The 21,787-nt window shown below is 39.8% G+C and overlaps 1 protein-coding gene across 2 annotated transcripts in view; it reads right to left on the bottom strand.

Moving 5' to 3' along the window:
• Positions 1 to 20,005, bottom strand: part of BLMH (bleomycin hydrolase) — a 42,141-nt gene extending 22,136 nt beyond the window's left edge. The window contains exons 1-6 of one of the 2 annotated variants that reach the window (XM_068531123.1): positions 19,810 to 20,005; positions 19,316 to 19,513; positions 15,995 to 16,104; positions 15,017 to 15,158; positions 14,334 to 14,422; positions 12,939 to 13,031 (exon numbers count right to left, since the gene is read on the bottom strand). In XM_068531123.1, the coding sequence (XP_068387224.1) occupies positions 12,939 to 13,031; positions 14,334 to 14,422; positions 15,017 to 15,158; positions 15,995 to 16,104; positions 19,316 to 19,513; positions 19,810 to 19,849 (672 nt within the window). In that variant the 5' untranslated portion in view covers positions 19,850 to 20,005. Of the gene's footprint in view, positions 1 to 12,938; positions 13,032 to 14,333; positions 14,423 to 15,016; positions 15,159 to 15,994; positions 16,105 to 19,315; positions 19,517 to 19,809 lie in introns of both variants that reach the window. The other variant, XM_068531122.1, reaches the window with a different exon arrangement.
• Positions 20,006 to 21,787: the final 1,782 nt, after the last annotated feature.

Here is a 21,787-nt window from a genome sequence, read left to right on the forward strand (position 1 = left end):
GGGAAACACAAGGAATCAGTGGCTAAATTCAAGCCAGAAATTTCACAGGAAATCTAATATTGCTCCCAAAATTGGAAGGTTGATGTCCAGGATTTGATATCAGCCAACTTCTGAGTTCTTAAATAAACACTGTGAACAATACAATTCTGAAATGTTAATATTTAGTGCTTAGTATTTGCCCTGCAAGTTAAACTTCCTTAGCCAAGAAATCACTCACCACTGATACACAACAAGACCTGGGTTGCTGCTCTGCTGATTATATTTCAAGTGACAAATAATTACATACATTTTATAAATGGATTTCCTTCCCTTTATGCTTCTAGTTTTGGCTTTGATTGTGACAGGGGTCTCTACTCACAGAAAAGTAATTAACTTTTTGGTGGAGCTTAGATGACAATGTCTATTAAAATTATTATTAGAACAAGACTAAATTTAGTAGTAAGGTACCATTTTTTGGGTTGTGAGACCTTAACATACTTTCCAATGATGTCATAAAACCTTCAATTAGCACTATTACAATCCAAGGATATTTCAATATTTTATATTATTTTCATCTTATAGAAAGACAAAAATAGAAGTATAGAGACATACCTTCCTCTTCTGTATCAAATTTGTTTTATCTTTTAAAAAATACACACTACAATCCGCTTCTTCTTTCTCCACCCCAGGCACCACCCTAATCCAATCTTATTACCTGTATTATTTGCTCCATACATTTGTATTGATATACTCCAATACAGTCAAAAGAAATGGACCCTGTATTTATTAAGTGTGACTATTTTGTGCTAGATACTATATATCTGCTAGGTTAACTTAATTCTCACAGAACTCTCTCAAGGCATAATTTCCCCTCCTTTTTCTTTTTTTCCCCCCAAAGAGATTGAGACTCAAAGAAAATAAGTAACCTACTTAAGATCACATAGCTAGTAACTGGCAGAACCATGGTCTAAACTGATGTCACACACTGTCCAAAAAAGAAAAAAAAAAGTATTGCTCCATTGGTACAGGGTTTAAAACAAAAAAGGGAACATTTATTGACTGTTTTCCGTGCTGTACTACAATCTTTAAATATCATCTCTCTCAATCCTCTCAAAAAAAATGGTAGGTATTATTCACATTTTACAGATAAGGAAACCAAGGTTCAGGGAAATAAATAGCTTGACTGAAGTCTTAAAGCCAATAAATCACAAAATTAGGATTTGAACCCAGGTCTGACCTCAGCACTATTTCTATAACACCATGAATTAAGCATTTATCATTTACTGTAACTTTCTGGGTTTCCTATAACCTGTCTCTTACAAAAGGTCATAAACTTCTCAAGGATAAGGACCAGGTCATGGATATTTTGTATCTCCTATAGCATCTAGCACTATATCTGACCTAGATATGATAACTACTGTGAACACTGTTCCACTCTCCACCACAGGATGAATAATTTCAGAAGTACCACCCTTTCTTCAAGTCACTTCCTTGTTGAAGATTCAATAATGCTTTCCTATTACCTCCCATAACAAATCTAAACTCCATGACCTGATCTATTTGTCTTCTTTTTTTACTTCGGCATAACATACATTCAAAAGGTATGCAAAGTGCACTAATCTTACATATACAGCTCGGTTCAATTTTTTACATAGGTATACACCCATGTAACCACCATTCAAATAAATATACAGAATATTTCCAGGGTTCCAAAGGTTCCCTAGCTCCCTTCCAGTCAATAACCACCCCTTCCCCAAGGTAAGCATCATTTTGACTTATATAACCACTGATTAGTTTTGCCTGTTCTTTAATTTCATATAAATGGAATCACACAGCATATACTCTGCTGTGTAGGGCAACCTTTGTTGACATAATGCCTGTAAGATTCACTCATGGTGCTGCGGGTATCACCAACTTGTCTTTACTGCTGTGTAAATATATTATAATTTATTCACTCGTGTTGGTGGACATGTGAGCTGTTTTCAGTGTAGGGTTATTTATAAAGCAGCTAAGAATATTTTTATCCAGACCGTTTTCCAGGGGCTTGAAGGAATTTACATACTCTCCAGCAAAGGAAGAGAGTTCCAGTTGTTCTAACAATACATTCTTGCCAAACCTGGCACTGTATTTTTAATTTTAGCCATTTCGGTGGGTAAGTAATGGTATCCCCAATGTGGTTTTAGCTTGCATTTCTCTGATGAACACGGCTGGATTTTAAAGGCTCTCTGTAACTTCACCCAACCTTATTTCCCATCATGGAGCCTGCTCACCCGTCAGGCCTGTCTCTGTCTCTCCTTACTGTCCACTCAACGCACTCAGCTCGTTGTCACCTTCATAACTTTACTGTCTCTTCTGTTCCTCAAAACCCAATCCTACTCCCATGCTATAAAACTCAGTGCAGGGAATTCCCTGGCGGTTCAGTGGTTAAGACTCCACACTTTCACTGCCGAGGGCCCAAGTTCAATCCCTGGTCAGAGGACTAAGACCCCGCAAGCCATGTGGCACAGCCAAAAAACTAAAATTTAAAAAAAAAAATCCAAAACTCAGTGCAGGATGACCCTTTTCCAGAAAGTTTTCACTAATTAAATTTTTATGTCAGAAGTATTCAGAGAAGGGAGAAGTTAGTGTGAGCTAGAAAAATTAACATTTGATTCCATAGTGTCAGTTACGTTTCTCTACTGTCTCCCCTGCTAGACTTAATCTACCAGGGACAGAAACTAGACCTTAGACGTATCCCAACAAACACTAGAAGAACCCCATTAAAAACAGTTTTCTTAAATTGAAAGTTCTTCTCCAGTGACTGGTGTAGAACTTAAATTTAGGAGTTCAAACTGGGCAGACCCTAAATGCAGAACAAAAGGGAAGGCTTAGAGAATAAAACAAAGCTATAGCCTGTAAGAAATAAACCTTTCCTTCCCCTCCTCTCCTTGGACCCCAACTCTGGAGAACTCTGTTGTCCTTAACCTGATAGACCCCACCCTCTTCCCTCACTTTACCCTCCACTCCCTTCAGAAATGTCGGCTCCTGCCTCTGCTCTAGAAAGAATCACCAGAGAATGATCTATGACAGCCTGATTTCTTAATACGCCCAACCCCACCACTTCCAGCCAGAAAGACCACTTAAGGAGCTTAGTTTTTGATACTCCTTAGCTGTACATTAGTAGTTGTTTTGAGCAGCCAGGACTTCTCCAGACTGACCTTTAGGTAAATTCATTAGATACCCCAGTCCCTATCTGGCTTTAGGGAACACACGTCCAAGATCCCCCAATTCTAAGTCGGCATCCATATGTCATCATCAGCCGCTGAAATTGTTTTTATTTCTTTTCATCATCTCCAGTGCATTCATTCTAGGCCTCAAAAAGCCCTGAGACAGACTGGAACCTGATACCAAGGCTCAAACTTATTCTCTGAACCAAAGCTAGAAAACTAGACATAGGCCTGCCTATGACATTAGGCCTATAATTAAGGATAAAAAGACTCTTAATTCATGTGTTATTTTGGAAGACAGAGCCTGACTCTACCATCTTAACAGAAACAGATTAACCTACAGATGAAGTTATGTTTGCCTTTCATTTTATGTTTTGTTTCCCAAGAGAGAATCTTCCTTTACTAGGATTTACTTTGTGTTTTACGAGCCTGAACAGCTGCTCCTTAAACCACCTCTCCTTTAATGTTGTATCATTCTCAGGTTGGTTTCTAGTACAGAAAAGCAGCAGCAGGGCATCACATCAGCAACTGTAATTGAGCTAATCTAGCCATGGATTAATGAGCTATGTTTGGGATTCATAAGGACCAGAGAGTCATTTTGTATTTGCTCAGCACCAAGGCCACAAATGGCACCTTTCATCATGAGGACACTGCCACTGGTAACTAAAGACAATGACAATGAAAGTATATAATCAGAACATGTTTAAATAAGGAAGGTTTTATAGACTTAAATGATGTGTATTTTTAACTAGTAATCGTTGTCACATGTGTATGAACATTTTATATGGGGTCATTCTGATTAATTCTCAGTCATCCAAGGGTGGTTTATCCAGTTCAGTTAGGCTCTGGCCAAAAAAAATGAGGCTAGGGCTAGGCCTAATGAAGATTTAAGACAACTAAGTGAATTTCTGTTTACTTTTAAACACATTCTAAATATAAATGAGTGTTTTACACTATAATTTACATATACCTCATTATGCATTTGACTCCCTATCTAAAGTAAAAAGTGTTAAATCATTCCTTCCTTCTCCCCAAAAATGCATTAAAGGAAACCTACATTTTAGTTATCTAAATGAATTCTATGATTAATCTTTTTGGAATACAAATACTTATGCCCTACTGCATATGATTTATAAATCTAAATTTTTATCAAAGATACACATAAGGCATGAATGAGGATAAGGGTGACATCTCTTTCTCTTGGATTTTAGTAAAACTGTAATTTGAGACATGTTGCTTTGTTTACTATGACTATAATTATCCAAAGCCATTCAGATTCAAGTCAGTTTATAACACTTTGGAAGGAATATTTGGCTGCAAGTCAACTAACAATAGTTAAACAAGCTCTAATTTTTTAAAACTCTCCAAAGTATAGTCTCCAGGGCCCCTGACACTACATTTCTTGATAAGAGACTCTGCTGTTCTGAAATAATATTCCCGGTTCCCAAAGTATAAAGCTGGCAGTGAGCTGTGGATATCTGAGTCGGCTCTCTGGTGAGCAACTTGGGAGTGTCACCTGCTTCTCACAAGATGCACTTGGTATTCAGGACAAAAAAAGATACTGGACACTGAACACAAGTCATTATGCAGCACTGAATACTGGTGAATAACAGAACCAGGAAAGGGAACGGAAAAAAGAAAAAGGACACAGAAAGCATGAAATACAGGACATAGGGAAAGAATGTGGGGACCCCAATTTAAAGACAAATGATGTGGGATGGAGTCAATTCCTATACCCATGGCTAAACTGGGAGACAGACATCAAGTGAGAGGAGGAAGGCAGGATGCAATAGTTGAGCGTCAGTCACGAATACTTAGAAGGGTGAGAGTTGAAAGCCAGCTACAGGCAGACGCAGAATGGAGGAAACTGTAATAATTAGAAATGTTAGAATGGGAAGGTAGCAATGGTAACAACCAAGCTACTTGTAATGGAGCAAAACTGGTAAAGCTAAAAGATTTCAGTGCTTGGAACCACTGCAGAAGTGACAGAATATTAGAATCTTCATTTGTATTTGCAATACTGTATTGCCTAGTAAAGTTTAAACCACTGTAGAAATATTACTTACTTCTATTGTTATAAAAAGGCAAAGCTACAGCGCCACTAAGAAATCACCTACTCTGACTTTTTAGTTTCACTGATGGAGAAATTAGGCTCATAGGTAAAATGACCTATTGATCACAGAGTAGAATGACCGCAAGGACACAACAGTGGTCAAAGAATATAGCTGAACTTTGAAGAAAGTTCAGTGCTAAGGGTAAATGAACCAGTTACAAGAGGGAAGGAGTAGAGACCTTAGTGACTGCTGATAACGCAGAGAAAGGAGAGAGAAGACAGCTCTCTACTGCTTTCTGGTGGGGAATGAAAGAAAGGCAAGGATCTGTTTTAAAAACAAAAATCTTACCTGTGCCTGCAAAAGCAGGCAGAGAAGGAGATACTTTCTGGGGGCACCAAATATATTTTCAGGCAGGGAAAGACATAAAAAGGTACACTTAAAGGGCATGTGCCCTTCTGTGATGCTAAGGGAAATGAGGTCATACAGATGATAACTAAGAGTCAAATGATCATCTTGAGACTCCTTCTAGAGTGGTGGTTGAATCAAAGAAATAGAAATTTGGACTCTCCAGTCCCACCCAGACCTACTGAATCAATCTGCACTTTAACAAGATCCCCAGGGGATTTGACTGTACATTAAAGTTTGAAAGCACTACATTAGAGCACATTTATTCTTTCTCTCCTCCAAAACCTTGCTTCTTCAATTATTGCTTCTCTCATTCGCATCTGCTATCCCTTACCACACACAGGTTTCCTCATCACTGCCGAAAAGCCCTCTCCCCTACTTGTAACCCCTCCCACTTCAGATACCATACATCACTCCAATTCTTCCCTCTTCCTTGTCCTCCACATCAGCAAGTCCTGACAGCTTCACTTCCAAGATACACCCCCAAATGTATTCATTTCTCTTAACCCTCACTCTCATCAATCTGGTCGGAACCACTATGATATCTCATCTACACAACCACAAGAGCCTCCTAACTGGTCTCCCTACTTCCTCTCCCACTGTTTTACCATCCATTCTCAAAACAGCCAGAGTGGCATATTTTTAAAACAAAAATTAAACCATGTCACTCCTCAGCTTAAATTCCCCGGTGCCTAGCTCACTTAGAATAAAATGCAATATCCTTACCATGGCTCACAGGCGCTATATTAGCCGGTTCTCATTTCCTCTGAGATCTATTCCAGCCATTCCCACTCTCTTTCCAAGCTCGAGTCACACTGCCTTCTTTCTGTTCCTCAAAAATACCAAGCTTCCTCCTGTCTTAGGGCTTTTGCACCCACTGTCTCCTCAGCCTGCTATGCTCTATGTCCAGATCTCTGAATGGATGGATTCTTCCTGCTATTCATATCTCAGCTCATATTTGACCTCAGAAAGGCCTTTTTTTTTTTTTTTGGCTGTGCCACAGCTTGCAGGATCTTAGTTCCCTGACCAGAGATTGAACCCCAGGGCCACAGCTGTAAAAGCCAAGCCCTAACACTGGACTGCCAGGGAACTCCCTGGAAAGGCCTTTCTTAACCACCCTATCAATCACCGCATTCTATGTTCCTCAGAGTACATATCACATCAGATTGTTTATTTACTTGTGTATCGTCTGTCTCCCTCCACTAGTATGTAAAATCCATGTGAGCAGGGACCAGGTCTGTTTCAGTCATCACTGCACCCACAGTGCTTAGAACATGCTTAATATTTAGTAGTATTCAATAAATACTTATGGAATAAATGCGTATCAACTTCTCTCCTCTGCACTGCCGAGCTTCTTGAAACTCCCTTTCTCTCCGTGCCATGGTCTGACTCCTCTCCACCTAGCTCCTTCCCTTCTCCATTCCACACACCCCTACTCAGGAATCGGCAGCCTTTCCTCAGTCCTCAGAGTCTCTGGCCTGTCTGCAGCATCTGACACTGATGATCAGCACCTACGTCACACAGTTCTGGCACTCACTTTTATAGAAATAGAAGTTTTATGGAAACAGATTATTTTCCAGAATTCTTTACTCAGACCTATTCTATCCTTCCATTCTCCCTCAGGAATTCCAATAATTTGCAAGGCTTCAGCCACCTGTACTAGCATCACTATCACTTTTCTAGATCATTCTCTTTCCTGAACTTTGGAATGATTTCCATATGCTTGAAACCTATTTCCAACTGGACAGTGCCTTGGGACTAGGCACTCTGAAGTCAATATTTCTCCTCTTCACGGTGGCCTCTGAAAAGAGCTTCTCTTACTGACGTGTGTGACCCATAGCAGCATTCTCCCAGTTGCCAGGCTTAAAACCTTAAAGTTATTTGTAATGATGAATCCTTGGCAGATAAGTAGCCAAGTGCTACAGATTTTTCCTCTGAGATATCTCACATTTCTCTCATTTCCATTTCTATCATCACTATCCTCGTTCAGGCCAAATTAGTACCACCTGGACTGCTGCAGCTTCTAACTGGTCTTCCTACCTCTCTTCCTTCCAGTTTCACCTATTTAACTAAATCTCCTGAAGTGCAGCTTTACTTCAAAAGGGAAATGCAATTTGTGAACATAATCTATTTCCTTCAAGAACCTCAAGGGAAAGGTTAGTCCCCTCTTCAGTGTCAGAAATGTCCTCTACGACTATCAAAATAATAATTCCTTTCCTCTTCCAGAATCCAAAAGAGAAGACCATATTAGAAAATGTTACTTCTTAGCAGCAGTGGCTCTTAAATGAGAATCACCTGAGAAGCTTTTAATGGTATAGATGCCACAACTCGACAAATGCCAAAACAAAATTCACCACGAAAACAATAAGAGAACAATGAGATGGGGCTAACTCTACAAACACTAAAACACTATAAATAGCTTCAGTAACTAAAATACAGAGTTACTGGCAGATGAATAAACACACTAAAAGAACAGAATTGCATGCCTGGAGATTTTAGAACTGATAGATGGCATCTCAAATTAAGGGGTAGGGAGAGGATGGACTATTTGAAAAGATGTGGGTCAACTGGGCAGCCTTGAGAGGAAAAAAGTTAGATCCATATCTCATACCCTATGCCAGGATAAATTCTAAATGGATCAGAGATTCAAACACAAAAACCAAAACTCTGTAAGTACTGGAAGAAAAATGGAAGAATTCTTTTATAATTCGAGAAAAGCTTTTCTAATTAAAAACCACAAAAAATTTCAAATTTGACTATATATAAGTAAAAAATTCTGCATAGCAAAAAAAAAAGCATGTCACAGATAAGCAACAAACTAAGAAAAAAATTTTGCATCTCATATCACAATGGGCTAATTTCTGTAACATGTAAGGAATACCTAGAAATTGATAAAAGACCAAGGAAAAAAACAAGGAAAGGATAAGAATAGACAGTTCACAGAAAAGATGCTTAGCCCCACTCAAAGTAAGAAAATATAAATTAAAACTACAATGAGATAGTTTAACTATCAGACTGTTTACCTGTCAACTGTGTACCTTATCAGATCGGTAAGGATCCGATTGTTTGATAAATGCACTGCCTTGATAAATCTAAAGGGAAACAGGTTCTGTCAGATATTGCTGATGAGAGCGTAAATTGATAGACCCTCCAAAGAGGTTAATTTGGCATTATATATCAAAGTTACAAATGTATATTCTCCCTGACTCAAAAATCCTATTTCTATTATGTTTTTTTAAAAAAAAAATCTCTGGAAGGATGACTAACAGCTAAAACTAATAACAAAAACTAATAAAACTAATTTGGGGGTACATGGTAATTGGAAGGATGGAGAATAGGGTGAGAAGACTTCTCACTGTATATCTTCTTCTATTTTTGATATTTATGCTAAGTGAAATGTCAGACAGAAAAATACTGTATGATATCACTTACATGTGGAATCTAAAAGATACAACAAACTAGTGAATATAACAAAAAAGAAACAGACTCACAGATACAGAGAACAAACAAGTGGTTACCAGTGTGGAGGGGGAGGGGCAATATAGGGACAGGGGAGTGGGAGGTACAAACTAATGGGTATAAGACAAGCTCAAGGATGTATTGTACAACATGGGGGATATAGCCAATATCTTATAATAACTGTAAATGGAAAGTAACCTTTAAAAATTGTATTAGAAGAAACTATAGGCTTTAGAGAAAGACAAAGAAAATGAAAAAACCAAGTTATAAAACAGTGTATAGGATCCCTTTTTAAAGCTATTTTTATATGATCTTAAATGAAAAAAATATGGAAGAAAATGCACCAGAGTGTTAGCAGTGATAACCTTTGGCTCACAAGGACTTTCTATGTCATCCTTCCCTGTGTTAGTTAGTACGTAATTTCTTATATTTATAAAGTTTAAAAGCACAAGCATTATTCATGCTCCTGGTGTAACACTCAAAAGCCTCTAATGTGCAACAGGGTAGAATGATTAGCAAATGTAATTCAAATATGTTCTATGTTTCAAACTAAGAAGTTAATTGTTCAGTTGAAAAAATAAAATAAATGGGTATACCTCCCAAAGAAAGATAACTAGGCCCTAATCTCAAGGAAAATGACCTTGACCTTAGGTCTGAAGCAAGCCTAAGCCCATATATTGTTTTTAAGACCTGAGAGCCACTGCTATAGAATTTCCTGAGTAAATCATAATGACACCCTGTCTCTTCCTATGGCACTGATAAATATTGTTTCTGGTCTTTGTTTTATGTTTTGTTTTTTAACAGACAGAGTTTTGGTAGAGAATACATTTAATAATCCTAAGGGAATCTGGAGGCTAAAAGAGAGTAGACACACTAAGAAAACACTACAACAGAAGTGACTACACGGTTCCAGATCTGCCTTGTCTGTCATCACAACAAACAACCTGCCTTTCTCTTCTCTTAGAAAGAATGCCTTTAGCATAAATACATTTCATTCAAAGCTATCTGAGCTTCATGGCTGATAAGTCATCATTTTGATGTGCCTACAAGGCTAGGCAAAACATAGGTACTAATTTGTGGCTTTAAAACCACAGCTAGACTCTTCATTACATAAGAGTCAGGTTAAATAAAGAGTTATCTAGGGGATTGTAAAAATCTAAAGACCTATACCACACAGAATTCTGTAGTCAACAGCTTACCTAGAATCATTAAGTAAACAACCCTATTTATAAAACATCCATACTCAGGACTTGGTAAGGTGGTGTTGTACTATTTTTCCAAGGTTAGGAACAGGAGAGAAAAGATATGTGAAATATACCTGCCCTAATTCTTTTTTTTTTGTCTTTTGGCCGCACCACACCACATGTGGGATCCTAGTTCCCCAACAAGGGATCGAACCCGTGCCCCCTGCACTGGAAGCACAGAGTCTTAACCACTGGACCGCCAGGGAAGTGAACCTGCCCTAATTCTTATCAGCTAATCCCAGAGTCAAAACATGGATTTTAGACATATCATTTAAAAGATCATTAAAGCAAACATCTTAAGCCAACAGAATGCTTGTGATTTGCAGTAAGTATTATCTGAGCCCATAACTCTTTATAGAACCTTCATCCTTACTACACCCCACCATCTTACTAAAATCATAAATAAAGGCAAATTATGCAGGAGATATGGCCTCAACAGGAGAGATCATTCCAAGGAGGAAGGGAAGAAAACTAACATTTATTGGACCACTGCTATGTACCAGGCACTATGCCTTATACTCTTATACTTAATTCCTTATTTGATCCCCACAAAAATCCAATGAGAAATATATTTTAAACCCCAAACGGAATCTCAGACAGGTTAAGTATTTTATCCAAGATCACAGAGCTGTTAAGTGATAGAGCCGGAACTGAAACCCATGTCCTACTCCAAAACCTATTTTCTTCTACTACAATCAGATACCTCTCTTAACAAAGAACACTTAAGGAGTAAAGAAAGAGGTAAATATGAGATAATTTAAATGTATCTAGCAAAATGAAACCTCTGTGTTCATCCACTGAACAATATTTAAGAAATGAATATTGTATCAAGCTAGACATGTTACACTTGAACAAACTGAGACTTCAGAGCTTCAGGAACCTGTCTCAGGTCACATGGCTGTTAAATGAGAAGATTAGATAGCCTGACTCCAGAGACAATGCTCTCGACTACACTATGCTGCCTCTCTAAAATTCAAAGGAAAACACGAGTAAAGCATTAAAGTTGTGCACTGCAGTGAAAAAATTTAGGCCATCTTAATTCCATACAAACAGTCTTGAAAGGACTGTTAGTTGAGTGATTCCTAGTAATGGGCCCACTAGATGAAAAAGGGAAATGTTTGTACTTTTCTCCAAGTGATTTCACAGTTTTATACATATTCATCTGGATTATGAATAGTATTTAGTAATAAAGATTTTTAACTGCCTTGATAATAAATATTACTGCCTTATATTTAATGCTTTTTAAGTTTTCCAAAATGTTTTCACATACATTATTTTAACTGTTATAACCAACGATAGCTTCTCATCTTTATTCCTACAGAATAAAACCAAAAGACCTGGCATCTACCTAAGATCCCTCACAGCTCTGCCTTTCTAGCTTAATTTACTACCAAACACAATCACAAAATGTTACGTTTCAGCTACCCTGTTCTCTGAAGATTCCACCTTTGTTCATGCCACTGTACATGCGATTCCTGTTGTCTGGAATGGTTTTCCCAGTTACCCATCTGGTACATCTTTACTGCTCTTTCAAGAGCTGGTTCCAATATCTTCCCCATGAAACCTTCAGTTCACTGAATTAGTCACTCCCTCCTCTATGACCAGACCACCAAATCCTTTATAACACATCTCTAGCATAGGATTTATCATAATTATTCATGTGTTTCTTTTACCAAGAGATTGAGCTCCTTGAAAATAGAGACCATGTCTTTCTCATCTTTGTATTCCCAGTGGCAAACTCATAGCACGTATTCAATATTTATGAAATGAATAAAAGAGTGAATTATAGAATAATAAATTGGGAAATAGAAGATATAAGTACAAGTCCCATACTAAACTGCAAAGTTTATACCTCAGCCTTTTCAGCTGTAAAATAAGTAATTTTCTTTTATTTTTTAAAGATTCTATACTTTAATTTATTTTTTATTTATTTATTTTTGGCTGCATTGGGTCTTCGTTGCTGCACGCGAGCTTTCTCTAGTTGGGGCAAGCCGGGGCTACTCTCTGTTGCAGTGCATGGGCTTCTCGTTGCGGTGGCTTCTCTTGTTGCGGAGCATGGGCTCTAGGCACGTGGGCTTCAGTAGTTGTGGCATGCGGGCTCAGTAGTTGTGGCTCGCAGGCTCTAGAGCATAGGCTCAGTAGTTGTGGCACACGGGCTTAGCTGCTCCGCGGCATGTGGGATCTTCCTGGACTAGGGCTCAAACCCGTGTCCCCTGCATTGGCAGGCAGATTCTTAACCACTGTGCCACCAGGGAAGCCTTTTTTAAAAAAAAATATTTATTTATTTATTTATTTTGGCTGCACCAGGTCTTAGTTGTGGCATACAGGATATCTAGTTGTGGCATGCAGACTACTTAGTTGCGGCATGCATCTGGGATCTAGTTCCCTGACCAGGGCTTGAACCCAGGTCCCCTACATTGGGAGCTCAGGGTCTTACCCACTGGACCACCAGGGCAAGTCCCTAAAATAAGTAATTTTCAATTCAATTCAACATTAACTACAATCACCACGTTTCCCAATCAATGTAACAGATAGGAATATTCTGAGAGTTCTTTAGAAGGGTCACAAAAATTCCAAATAATTGTTATTACCTCCTCCATCATGGCATCCTGTGTGGCTGAGATTTCTCCTTTGGTTGCGCCGCTGTGTACCAGGTTCCTTAGTCGTAGACAGAATTCTCTCATCTATGACAGAAACTTATTCAGTTACCCAAATTCAGCTATAAATGAGCCTAACAGCCAGTGCTAGCTCTAATTTGAAGTATAACTCAGAGAAGACCCCGGGCAAAGTTCATAAAAGCAAATGCATTTTTCCCCAACCAGTCCACTTAAGCACAGAGCTAAAAACGCTCTCCATAAGGAGAAAAGACATGGATCATTCCCCAAAAATACTAGATGGAACTGCTCCTGCTCTGCAACTGATGGGACCCTCTGTGATACATGTCTGGGGATGGGGAAAACATGTAATTCCATAATGCCATCACCCTCGGAAAAAGCAAGAGACAAGCTGATTATGCCACTAAGTCACTCTAATAGATTTTAATTTACAATTTTACTGGTTGTCCATTCCTTCTCTGTAAAATCACTATGAACATGGCTATGCCAACCCCCAATATACTTTTCATTTTTGTTTTCAATTTTGAGAGATGCCAAAGATAAAGGTGAGTCATAAACCTAACCACTGTGCTAAAGAGAATCTTGCTCCCACCTGAAATGGAATCCAGTGCTATACTATTAATGACCTTTTAGCCTGTGGATAATATTCCCCAGTTTCCTGGGTGGAAAATAACCTACTTCTAATATTGAGGAAACACATTTACAGTTTATTTTAAAATGCAGTCTTTCTCCCAGGGATGACAAATCCAATTTTAGCCTCATAGATCAAGACAGCAGATTCTGGCAACTCCCAGTTCTTAAAAAAGACGTCTGGCTGGCAGAGCAGCATCCCTGTAGGATTCACAATCCTCCTTGGGAAAATGGGTTATGTAGAGAAGAGAGGATGATTCATTAAGACAACTGAGGCAATAAAAAGCAGTTCAGTGACTACATCAAATGTTAAGTGAATGGATAAACTACACTGATATAGTTTGGAGAAGCCGCAGAGCTCTGCATACTCTTTGAGGAAGTCTTCCAAAGAGTTCTTTTTGGTTTTACTAAAACATAATGCTGCCCCAGTCCACCTCCACTAGAGCCAAGTTAGCATGCTGGTGGCTGAGAATGGGACTTTCTTTCCTCAGGACCCATAAAAAAATATTAACATCAACGGAAAGAAAAGTGGGAGATTTTTAAAGAGAAGGAAAAAAAACCCCCTAATCGCAATTATTTTTAAAGTTAATATGAGGCTACATTGCCTTGGATAGACACTGAGTAGCTATCTTTTACACAGACTGTGTATACTGAAATGCCCAGGAATGTCCCTGGAAAATCAGTTAGGAGTTTTAAGGTAAGTATACGACATACAATCCCACCCTGCTCCGTATGCTGTACCTTGTGATTCAGAATATCATTCATCCTTTTGGTTGCCTCTGTTGTATAAGATTCAGGGAAGCACTTCTTAGGGATAACACCATATTTTTCTAAAAGAAAACAAATTTTAATGTTCAATAAAGTAAACGTATACTCCAGTGTCAGGAACCCTGGCAAAAATAGCTATTGCTTTTAAAAATAGGCCATATTTTGCTAGTCTAACTCAGAAAACTTAATGACCTTACAATATTATTAAACAGGTCATTTAATCTGCCTATTTATCCATCTATCTTGAATTAATTCTGTTCTTTTTAATCTAACACACTTTGTAAAGTATTCAGCATGATGAAGTTTCTCCAAAAGACAATTTTTTGAATGAGGACATTTTCAAACAGCTGCAGTTTCAATGCGTTTCTTGATTACATCAATGGATAAGAGATAAACCTTTTCATAGAAAGTTAGTTCTACTTAATACAACCTTTTCTCCTCTAACTCAACCTTCACAGTACCTATCTCCTTACCTCTAATTTAAGAAAGGTACTTAATAGGTAAGAGTGTGAGATAAAGGTTCCTGGAGCTAGCTGTATACCCCTCTGGGGACCAATTCTACTCTGTACTTAACCACCAAAGAAATGGCCTATGCCTAACTACAGAGCCTTGCTTGATCATGCTGGGTTTCAGTTTCAGTAGAGGAAGGCTCTTACCAACAATATTGACAAGCATATCCCATTGTCCTCCATCATTTGCAGGATTCGTAAGCAAATACTGCACCAGCCTACCATCCTCAGGCTCCTTTTTCTGGGCTGTGTCCACAAAAGCATTTAAGAAGAAATAACAGCGTTCGACCTAGAGTAAGAGAAATTAAATAAAATTAAAGGAGAAGAGAGCTAATATCTTTATTGGCATTATCAACAGAATATGAGTCCTGGAACTACTGCAGACCCAACAGAGTAGGTATTTTTAAACTAAAGTTGGTAATTACATAGCAGTATCTCTGGGGCTTCCCTGGGGGGTCCAGTGGTTAAGACTCCGCACTTCCACTGCAGGGAGCACGGGTTCGATCCCTGGTCGGGGAACTAAGATACCACATGTCACGTGGTGTGGGGAAAAAAAAAAAAAAAAAAAGCAGTATCTGGCTTCATGAGAATGTCTGAAGTGTTTTCCTTTATCTGTGTGTACACATAGTTTATCCAAAACAAGGCACTGCTTTATTCTGAAACAGAAAAATCTGATATTTAGAGCCTTCAATCAATAAAGATCTAATGGACACATATAACACACACTTTAAAGATAAAAAACTGGAATAAAATTATTTACTCTTTTTCAGACAAGTATTACCTGGAGAAAGGGAATTAGGTCCTAGAAATACAAATAATCTACATAAAGATGCTAAAAGGGGAAATCACTGAAAACGAAATAAAAAATTTTAAATAAGAAAGAAACAAGGAAGTAGTAAGGTGAGTCATCAGACTTATTATTTCATTGCAAAAAGTAGCCACCTACCAACCAAAAGTAGTTCTGCCTTTGAAAAGAGTCAACTTTTGATTCTTTGGAAATCAGAATAAATGCTGTCCCATCTATAATGGAAGGCAGACTATAACTAGAAAAGCAAGAAACGAAGAGATAGTCCCTACCAAGGTTGATACTGAAACAAAAAGAGTATTTCAAGATCAGTCCCATACCTTGTCCCAGAAAAAGAGGTAAGATTGACTAAATTCAAATTCTTCAATATTTAATTTTCTCATGAACGGAAGTCTCATAACATTCAGACAAGAAAAGATCCAGCATCGCCCTGAAAAAAGAAAGCAAATCAAGAAATTATGATGAATGTTTACATAGATTACATTGTTCCAACTGTATTTCCCAACAGTGAGTCCACGACAAGATCTTGGACAATTTAAGACCAAATCAGAAAGAGCAGAAAGATACAAAAACAAAAACAAGAAAGGTAGTACTTACTATCTGCAATATATATGCAAAGGTTTATATCCTTAACATATAAAAAAAATCTCTTTACGTATCACATAAAGAATCAATTATAAATCACCTAAGAAAATTACATTAGAAAAAGAAATACTGATAGAGAAACATGAGCAAAGATCATGAACAGCTAATTTAATAGTCAAAAAAGATACAAATAGCAAGAAACGTTTTTTTAAAGTTCATCATAAGACACCTGTTAAATGGAGAAACATTATTTTTCAATTAATAATGCCCAATATTGGCAAGGAAGTGGGGAAACAGCATTATTATACACCCTGGATAGGAATCTAAACAGGTAAAAAAATATCTGAAGGCAATCTGGCAATATATGGCAAAACCTTTAAAAATTCTCTACCCTTTAATGTGGAATATATAGTATATGCTTCAATATAAGATGACTCTAACATAAGTCAATCCCCATGCCCCCAACGAGAATTTTTTTTTAAGTTATTTAGTTAACTGGATTATATAAACACTTAAAAAATAGATGAAATAGTAACTGTCTGCCTATAATATTTAATTTAGTAGCTTTAATATTTAGATATTTAAAATCATATTAATATAACAAATTGATGTAGAAGCATTGTTTTTTCCACTTTCACATGTCATTTTCACACTGATCCACACTTTTCACGTGCATCTTGGCATCAGTGCCTTTACCATTATTAGATCCACTCTTTCAAACAGAACACATCATCTTTCTTCCATCTACTGTGTCTGAGTCACAGCAATGCTTTGAATCCATGCATAATGCTGTCCCTAAAAAATGTTATGCCACCACTCAACCATATAATCATATTTGTCATTTGTCCTGTAAGTGGATAATCACAAACTCCACAATGTCACCATCTTCTGTACTTCTGTACTTCATCTTAAGTGATCTTTAGAGGTCTATTTACAAGGATATCCAACATCTCCACGTGAGGTCATGTCCTAGAAAAATACTGCATTCAAATTTTCTGCTTTTTAAAAAAACTGATTCAATCAAATGATCTCCATAAGCATCCCAAACTAGCATGGATCAAGGTCATTTCAGAGTAATTAATGTCTTTGCCAAAATGTACTTTACTTCAAATTAAATTAACTGAGAATGCTCATTATCAAAGTCTTCGTAAAGCCTCACACATAGGGTAACTCTTTTCTAAGGAAGATTCAGAGGGGAAAAACCTTGACTTTTATCTGGGCATAACTTTTTTACTAATATGAAAATACGTTCACAATATATTGGTAAGTGAAAAAGGTAGGTAGGTTACCTAACAATATGTAAGGTATCACCCATATTAAACACACACACACAGAATAAAGACCTGACAGAATACTTACTCATCGGTATTTTGCAAATATTCTACATTGAACAACAGTAATCTTACAAGAAGAAAAAATAATTAAAAATAAGTAACTACACAGTGTTTTTCAAAAGTCACTAATGGGGCTTCCCTGGTGGCACAGTGGTTAAGAATCCACCTGCCAATGCAGGGGACACGAGTTCGAGCCCTGGTCCAGGAAGATCCCAAATGCCTCGGGGCAACTAAGCCCGTGCACCACAACTACTGAGCCTGCGCTCTACAGCCTGCGAGTCACAACTACTGAGCCCGAGTACCACAACTACAGAAGCCCGCACGCATAGAGTCCGTGCTCCGCAACAAGAGAAGCCACCGCAATGAGAAGCCTGCGCACCGCAATGAAGAGTAGCCCCCATTCACCTCAACTAGAGAACAGCCCGCGCACAGCAATGAAGACCCAACGCAGCCAAAAATAAATAAAATAAATAAAAATTTTAAAAAAAGTCACTAATGACTTAGTATAGCTCATCTTTACCTTGGTTTTATCTGTATGCCACCTCTCTCATATGCACACTATTATTTTCTAGTGAGGAAATCTGGATGAACTGTTAATGTGAAAACTGCAGCAAAATAACCTACATAGCTCATGTGCTATTTGTACCTTTTGCAAATAAAAGTGACACTACAGGATATATAAGACATGACCTGTTCCAGATGAACATTTCCAGGCTTTTCCCTAAAAGGGCACTGCAATCTAAACCATGTAGGACCACTAATAACATTACTAACTGGATCATTTGTAGCGTGACAGGCCACACCACCCCAAGCACTTGCTACTGTGGCAAAACATTAATTATTGCAAGATCATAATTTTTTCTTAAAATTTACAAATGAACTTTACTGAGGTATAATTTACATACAATAAAATACATCCATGTTATAAATGTACACTTTGAGTTCTGACTGGCTTTAAGCAAGCACTGATCTGCTTTCTGCCAAAATAAATAGACTGGGAGTAGTTTTAAAATGGATAGACTTTAAAAAGTCCTTTTAATACAATTCTGCCACGTGAATGTCCTTATTTAGATTCCTGGATAACCCATCTTTCACTGTAGCTGTTTTTCTGTTTTCTAGTGGTGCTAGATAGCAGATAGCAAAGCAAGAGCTCTTGACCAGCAAGGCATGAGAAATGAGTATTTTTCTGTATTACAAACTAGTCTACTGGTGGTAACTTAGCCCATTAGCACATGTGTTCAAATTGCAACCAAAAGGTACACTTAAAAATAACATTTGATGACATTTTGATGCAATTACATTGTGTCTTTTCCATCCCATACATTTGTACATGGCCTTCAGGGCAACGTGGAGGTGTCCTCTAGGGCATGAACCTTTTTACATGATCTGTTTCGTACCAAGAATATATATCTCCAAGACATGGGGCTGCAGTCACATAACTTCAGGACAGAATATCGTGAATTACATTCAAACAGATGACCATGGGTTAGTCAGTCACTTTAGTGCTCAAATCAAATATACTAACGAACCACAGAGCACCAAAACAAGTCACAAAGTAACCTTCTTGGACCTGCCTGTACTTGGCGCCTGTTCTCTCAAAATTTACCACAACTTCTTTCTATCCAAACGTCTTCTCCCCTAAGGCCATTCTTAGGTAAGACACCACAATGCGACGCTGTCAAGAAAGTCGATGGAAGTGTGCAAGAAGTTTGAAGACCTCACCTGAGCTCTTCTGGCTGGTGACGGGCTTGCCTTCAGGATGCACGGCGTGCTGGAACACATGCTGAACACCCTGGACCGTGGCCCTCTTCAGACAGATGTCCAGGACGTCGTGGGTGGTGCCGACATTCTGGGCCAGTACGAACTGAGGATCGGAATTCAGTTTCTGAAGCAGAGCAGCTACCTTCTCCGAATTCAGTCCTGCTAAAAGACCAAACAGGATTGATTATAACATCAAAAAGAGGCTGAGAAGGGCTGATCCGGGACTCCCACACTCGGGCTCTAACTTGGTAAGAGCATCCCGAGGTGACCATGGCAGCGGAGAAGCCCTTCACCGGCGTCCTCGCCCACGATGCTGCCTCCCTCCGGGCCGCTCCAGCCCACCCAGAAAGCTCCACCCTCACCATCGCCCCGGGTCCCGGCCCCGGCCCTTCCCCGCCGCCGGGCCTCCGGGGCGCAGCTGAGTCCCCAGAGGCCACCCGCGCCCTCCGGCTTACCCTTGGCGGGGAAGAGCGGCGCCTCACCCGCGTCGTTCATGGCGCCCACGCTGCCCGGCGGGGGAACGGTAGTTTCGGGGTCCTCAGGCAAGACCCGGGGCTGCACAGCCGTTCGCTGCCTAAGCTGCCCGACCTGTCTCTCGCACCCCGACCGCCGGAAAAAGGAAGCCGGCTCAGCGGGGGCGGAGGACTGAGAGAAACGGGGTCCGCGGAGGGACAAAACTCCCCACACGCGTTGCTGAGTCAGCGCCATCGGGGCTGGCCCCGCCCGTGGGAGGGCCGAGGGGGCGGGTCGCTGACGCGCTGCAGCCGCCCGCGCCCCCGCCCCGGGCGGGTCCCCCTGGGCTCAGGCCCACGCTCTCCATCCGCGCTGCCCGGCGTCCGCCCACGCGGCGCCGGCGTCTACAGCCAGCCGTGATTACGCTTCCTGACCACCGGGGCGCCCTCCTGGGATAAGGTCAGCCCAGAGCGTGGAACTCGAGGGGTTCCATGCTGGGCCCGGAGACCGAATACCCTAGCATTGTGAAATTGGCCCCATGAAGCCTTTTCAGAGGCCAAAAGGGGGCTCCAAGGCGGTAGGACGGGCTCAGGGACCGCATAATTAAGCACTGGGCTTAGGATGGGTTGCCTCGTTTCATAAATGAACCCAGAGGCTCTTCCAATAGGCATCCTTCGCTGACCAGTCACTGCACTTTCAATGGCAGTGTTTTTGTGTTGAGGGGAAATTGGAGTCAAGCTCTTTCCTACCCACTCAGTTGCTACCAGGGTTCTACAAACATACAATTGCTGGGACTTCCCTGGTGGCGCAGTGGTTAAGAATCTGCCTGCCCACGCAGGAGACATAGGTTCGATCCCTGGTCCGGGAAGATCCCACATGACGCGGAGCAACTAAGCCCATGCGAACCGCAAGTACTGAGCCCGCATGCTGCAACTACTGAAGCCTGCGTACCTAGAGCCCGTGGTCCACAACAAGAGAAGCCACCACAATGAGAAGCCCACGCACTGTGTGGAAGAGTAGCCCCCACTCGCGACAACTAGGGAAAGCCTGCGCGCAGCCAAAAAACCCAAAGCAGCCAAAAAAAAACCAACAACATAAAAAACATACAATTGCTCATTTCGAGGAAACTACCCATTCTGGGCTTCATGGAGTCAGTGAGTATCTCCTACCTAGCTAAGGAAAGTGACAGAAGTCAGTCTGATGCATCGATACTGCTTGTCCAGCCCTCTACAAAACCTTCAAATGAGCGGGCCCTCCTCCCCAGGCTTTCAGGATAACTGAGAGGTTTAACAAGGTTTTGAGATAGTGAAGCCTTTTTATGTTGTTTTTCGTGCTCTAAAATCTCAAACCTTAGTGAGATATTGGGATGGGACCCAAAGGTGATGAAACAAATCCAGATAGATCTGTCTACCACTGAAAAGCCTGACTCTGCTACTCAGAGCAGTGAGAGTCTTCTGTGGAAACTAGCATCTAGGTCCTAGATTGAAAATAATCTCTGATTCTAAGGAACTCTAATATCTGGGGAAAAACCATACTCAGACACCAATCAGTCATTTGAGAAATCACAGTCTCTGTGTCCCTAGAGAGACCTAGCCAAAGTTTGGGGATATGACATAGCAACTGTCTCCAACAGGGCCCATCAGCTGTCCCATTCTGAGATTCTTCTGATGTCTGAAGAAAAGGAACAGGTTGAAAATTATGCTGAAAGAAATCATTGGTCCTTTCACAAAATGATGTTCAAGCATCCTGCCCAATTCAACTCAAAAAATTTTATTCAATATCTACCATGTACAGTCACTGGACAAACTGCTGATGATATGGAGACCAACAAGCTTAAACTTGCCCTTAAGAAACACACAATGTAGTGAAAAAGATGCAAAATAACTTTTGGAGAATCTGTATTAACATAACAATAGAGATGTAAAAGCAGTGAGGAAGGAGCTGTTAATTGGACCAGTGGTGCCTGAAAAAAAGGGTCAC

Source organism: Eschrichtius robustus, chromosome 20, assembly GCF_028021215.1.
Source record: "Eschrichtius robustus isolate mEscRob2 chromosome 20, mEscRob2.pri, whole genome shotgun sequence".
Classification (NCBI taxonomy): Eukaryota; Metazoa; Chordata; class Mammalia; order Artiodactyla; family Eschrichtiidae; genus Eschrichtius; species Eschrichtius robustus.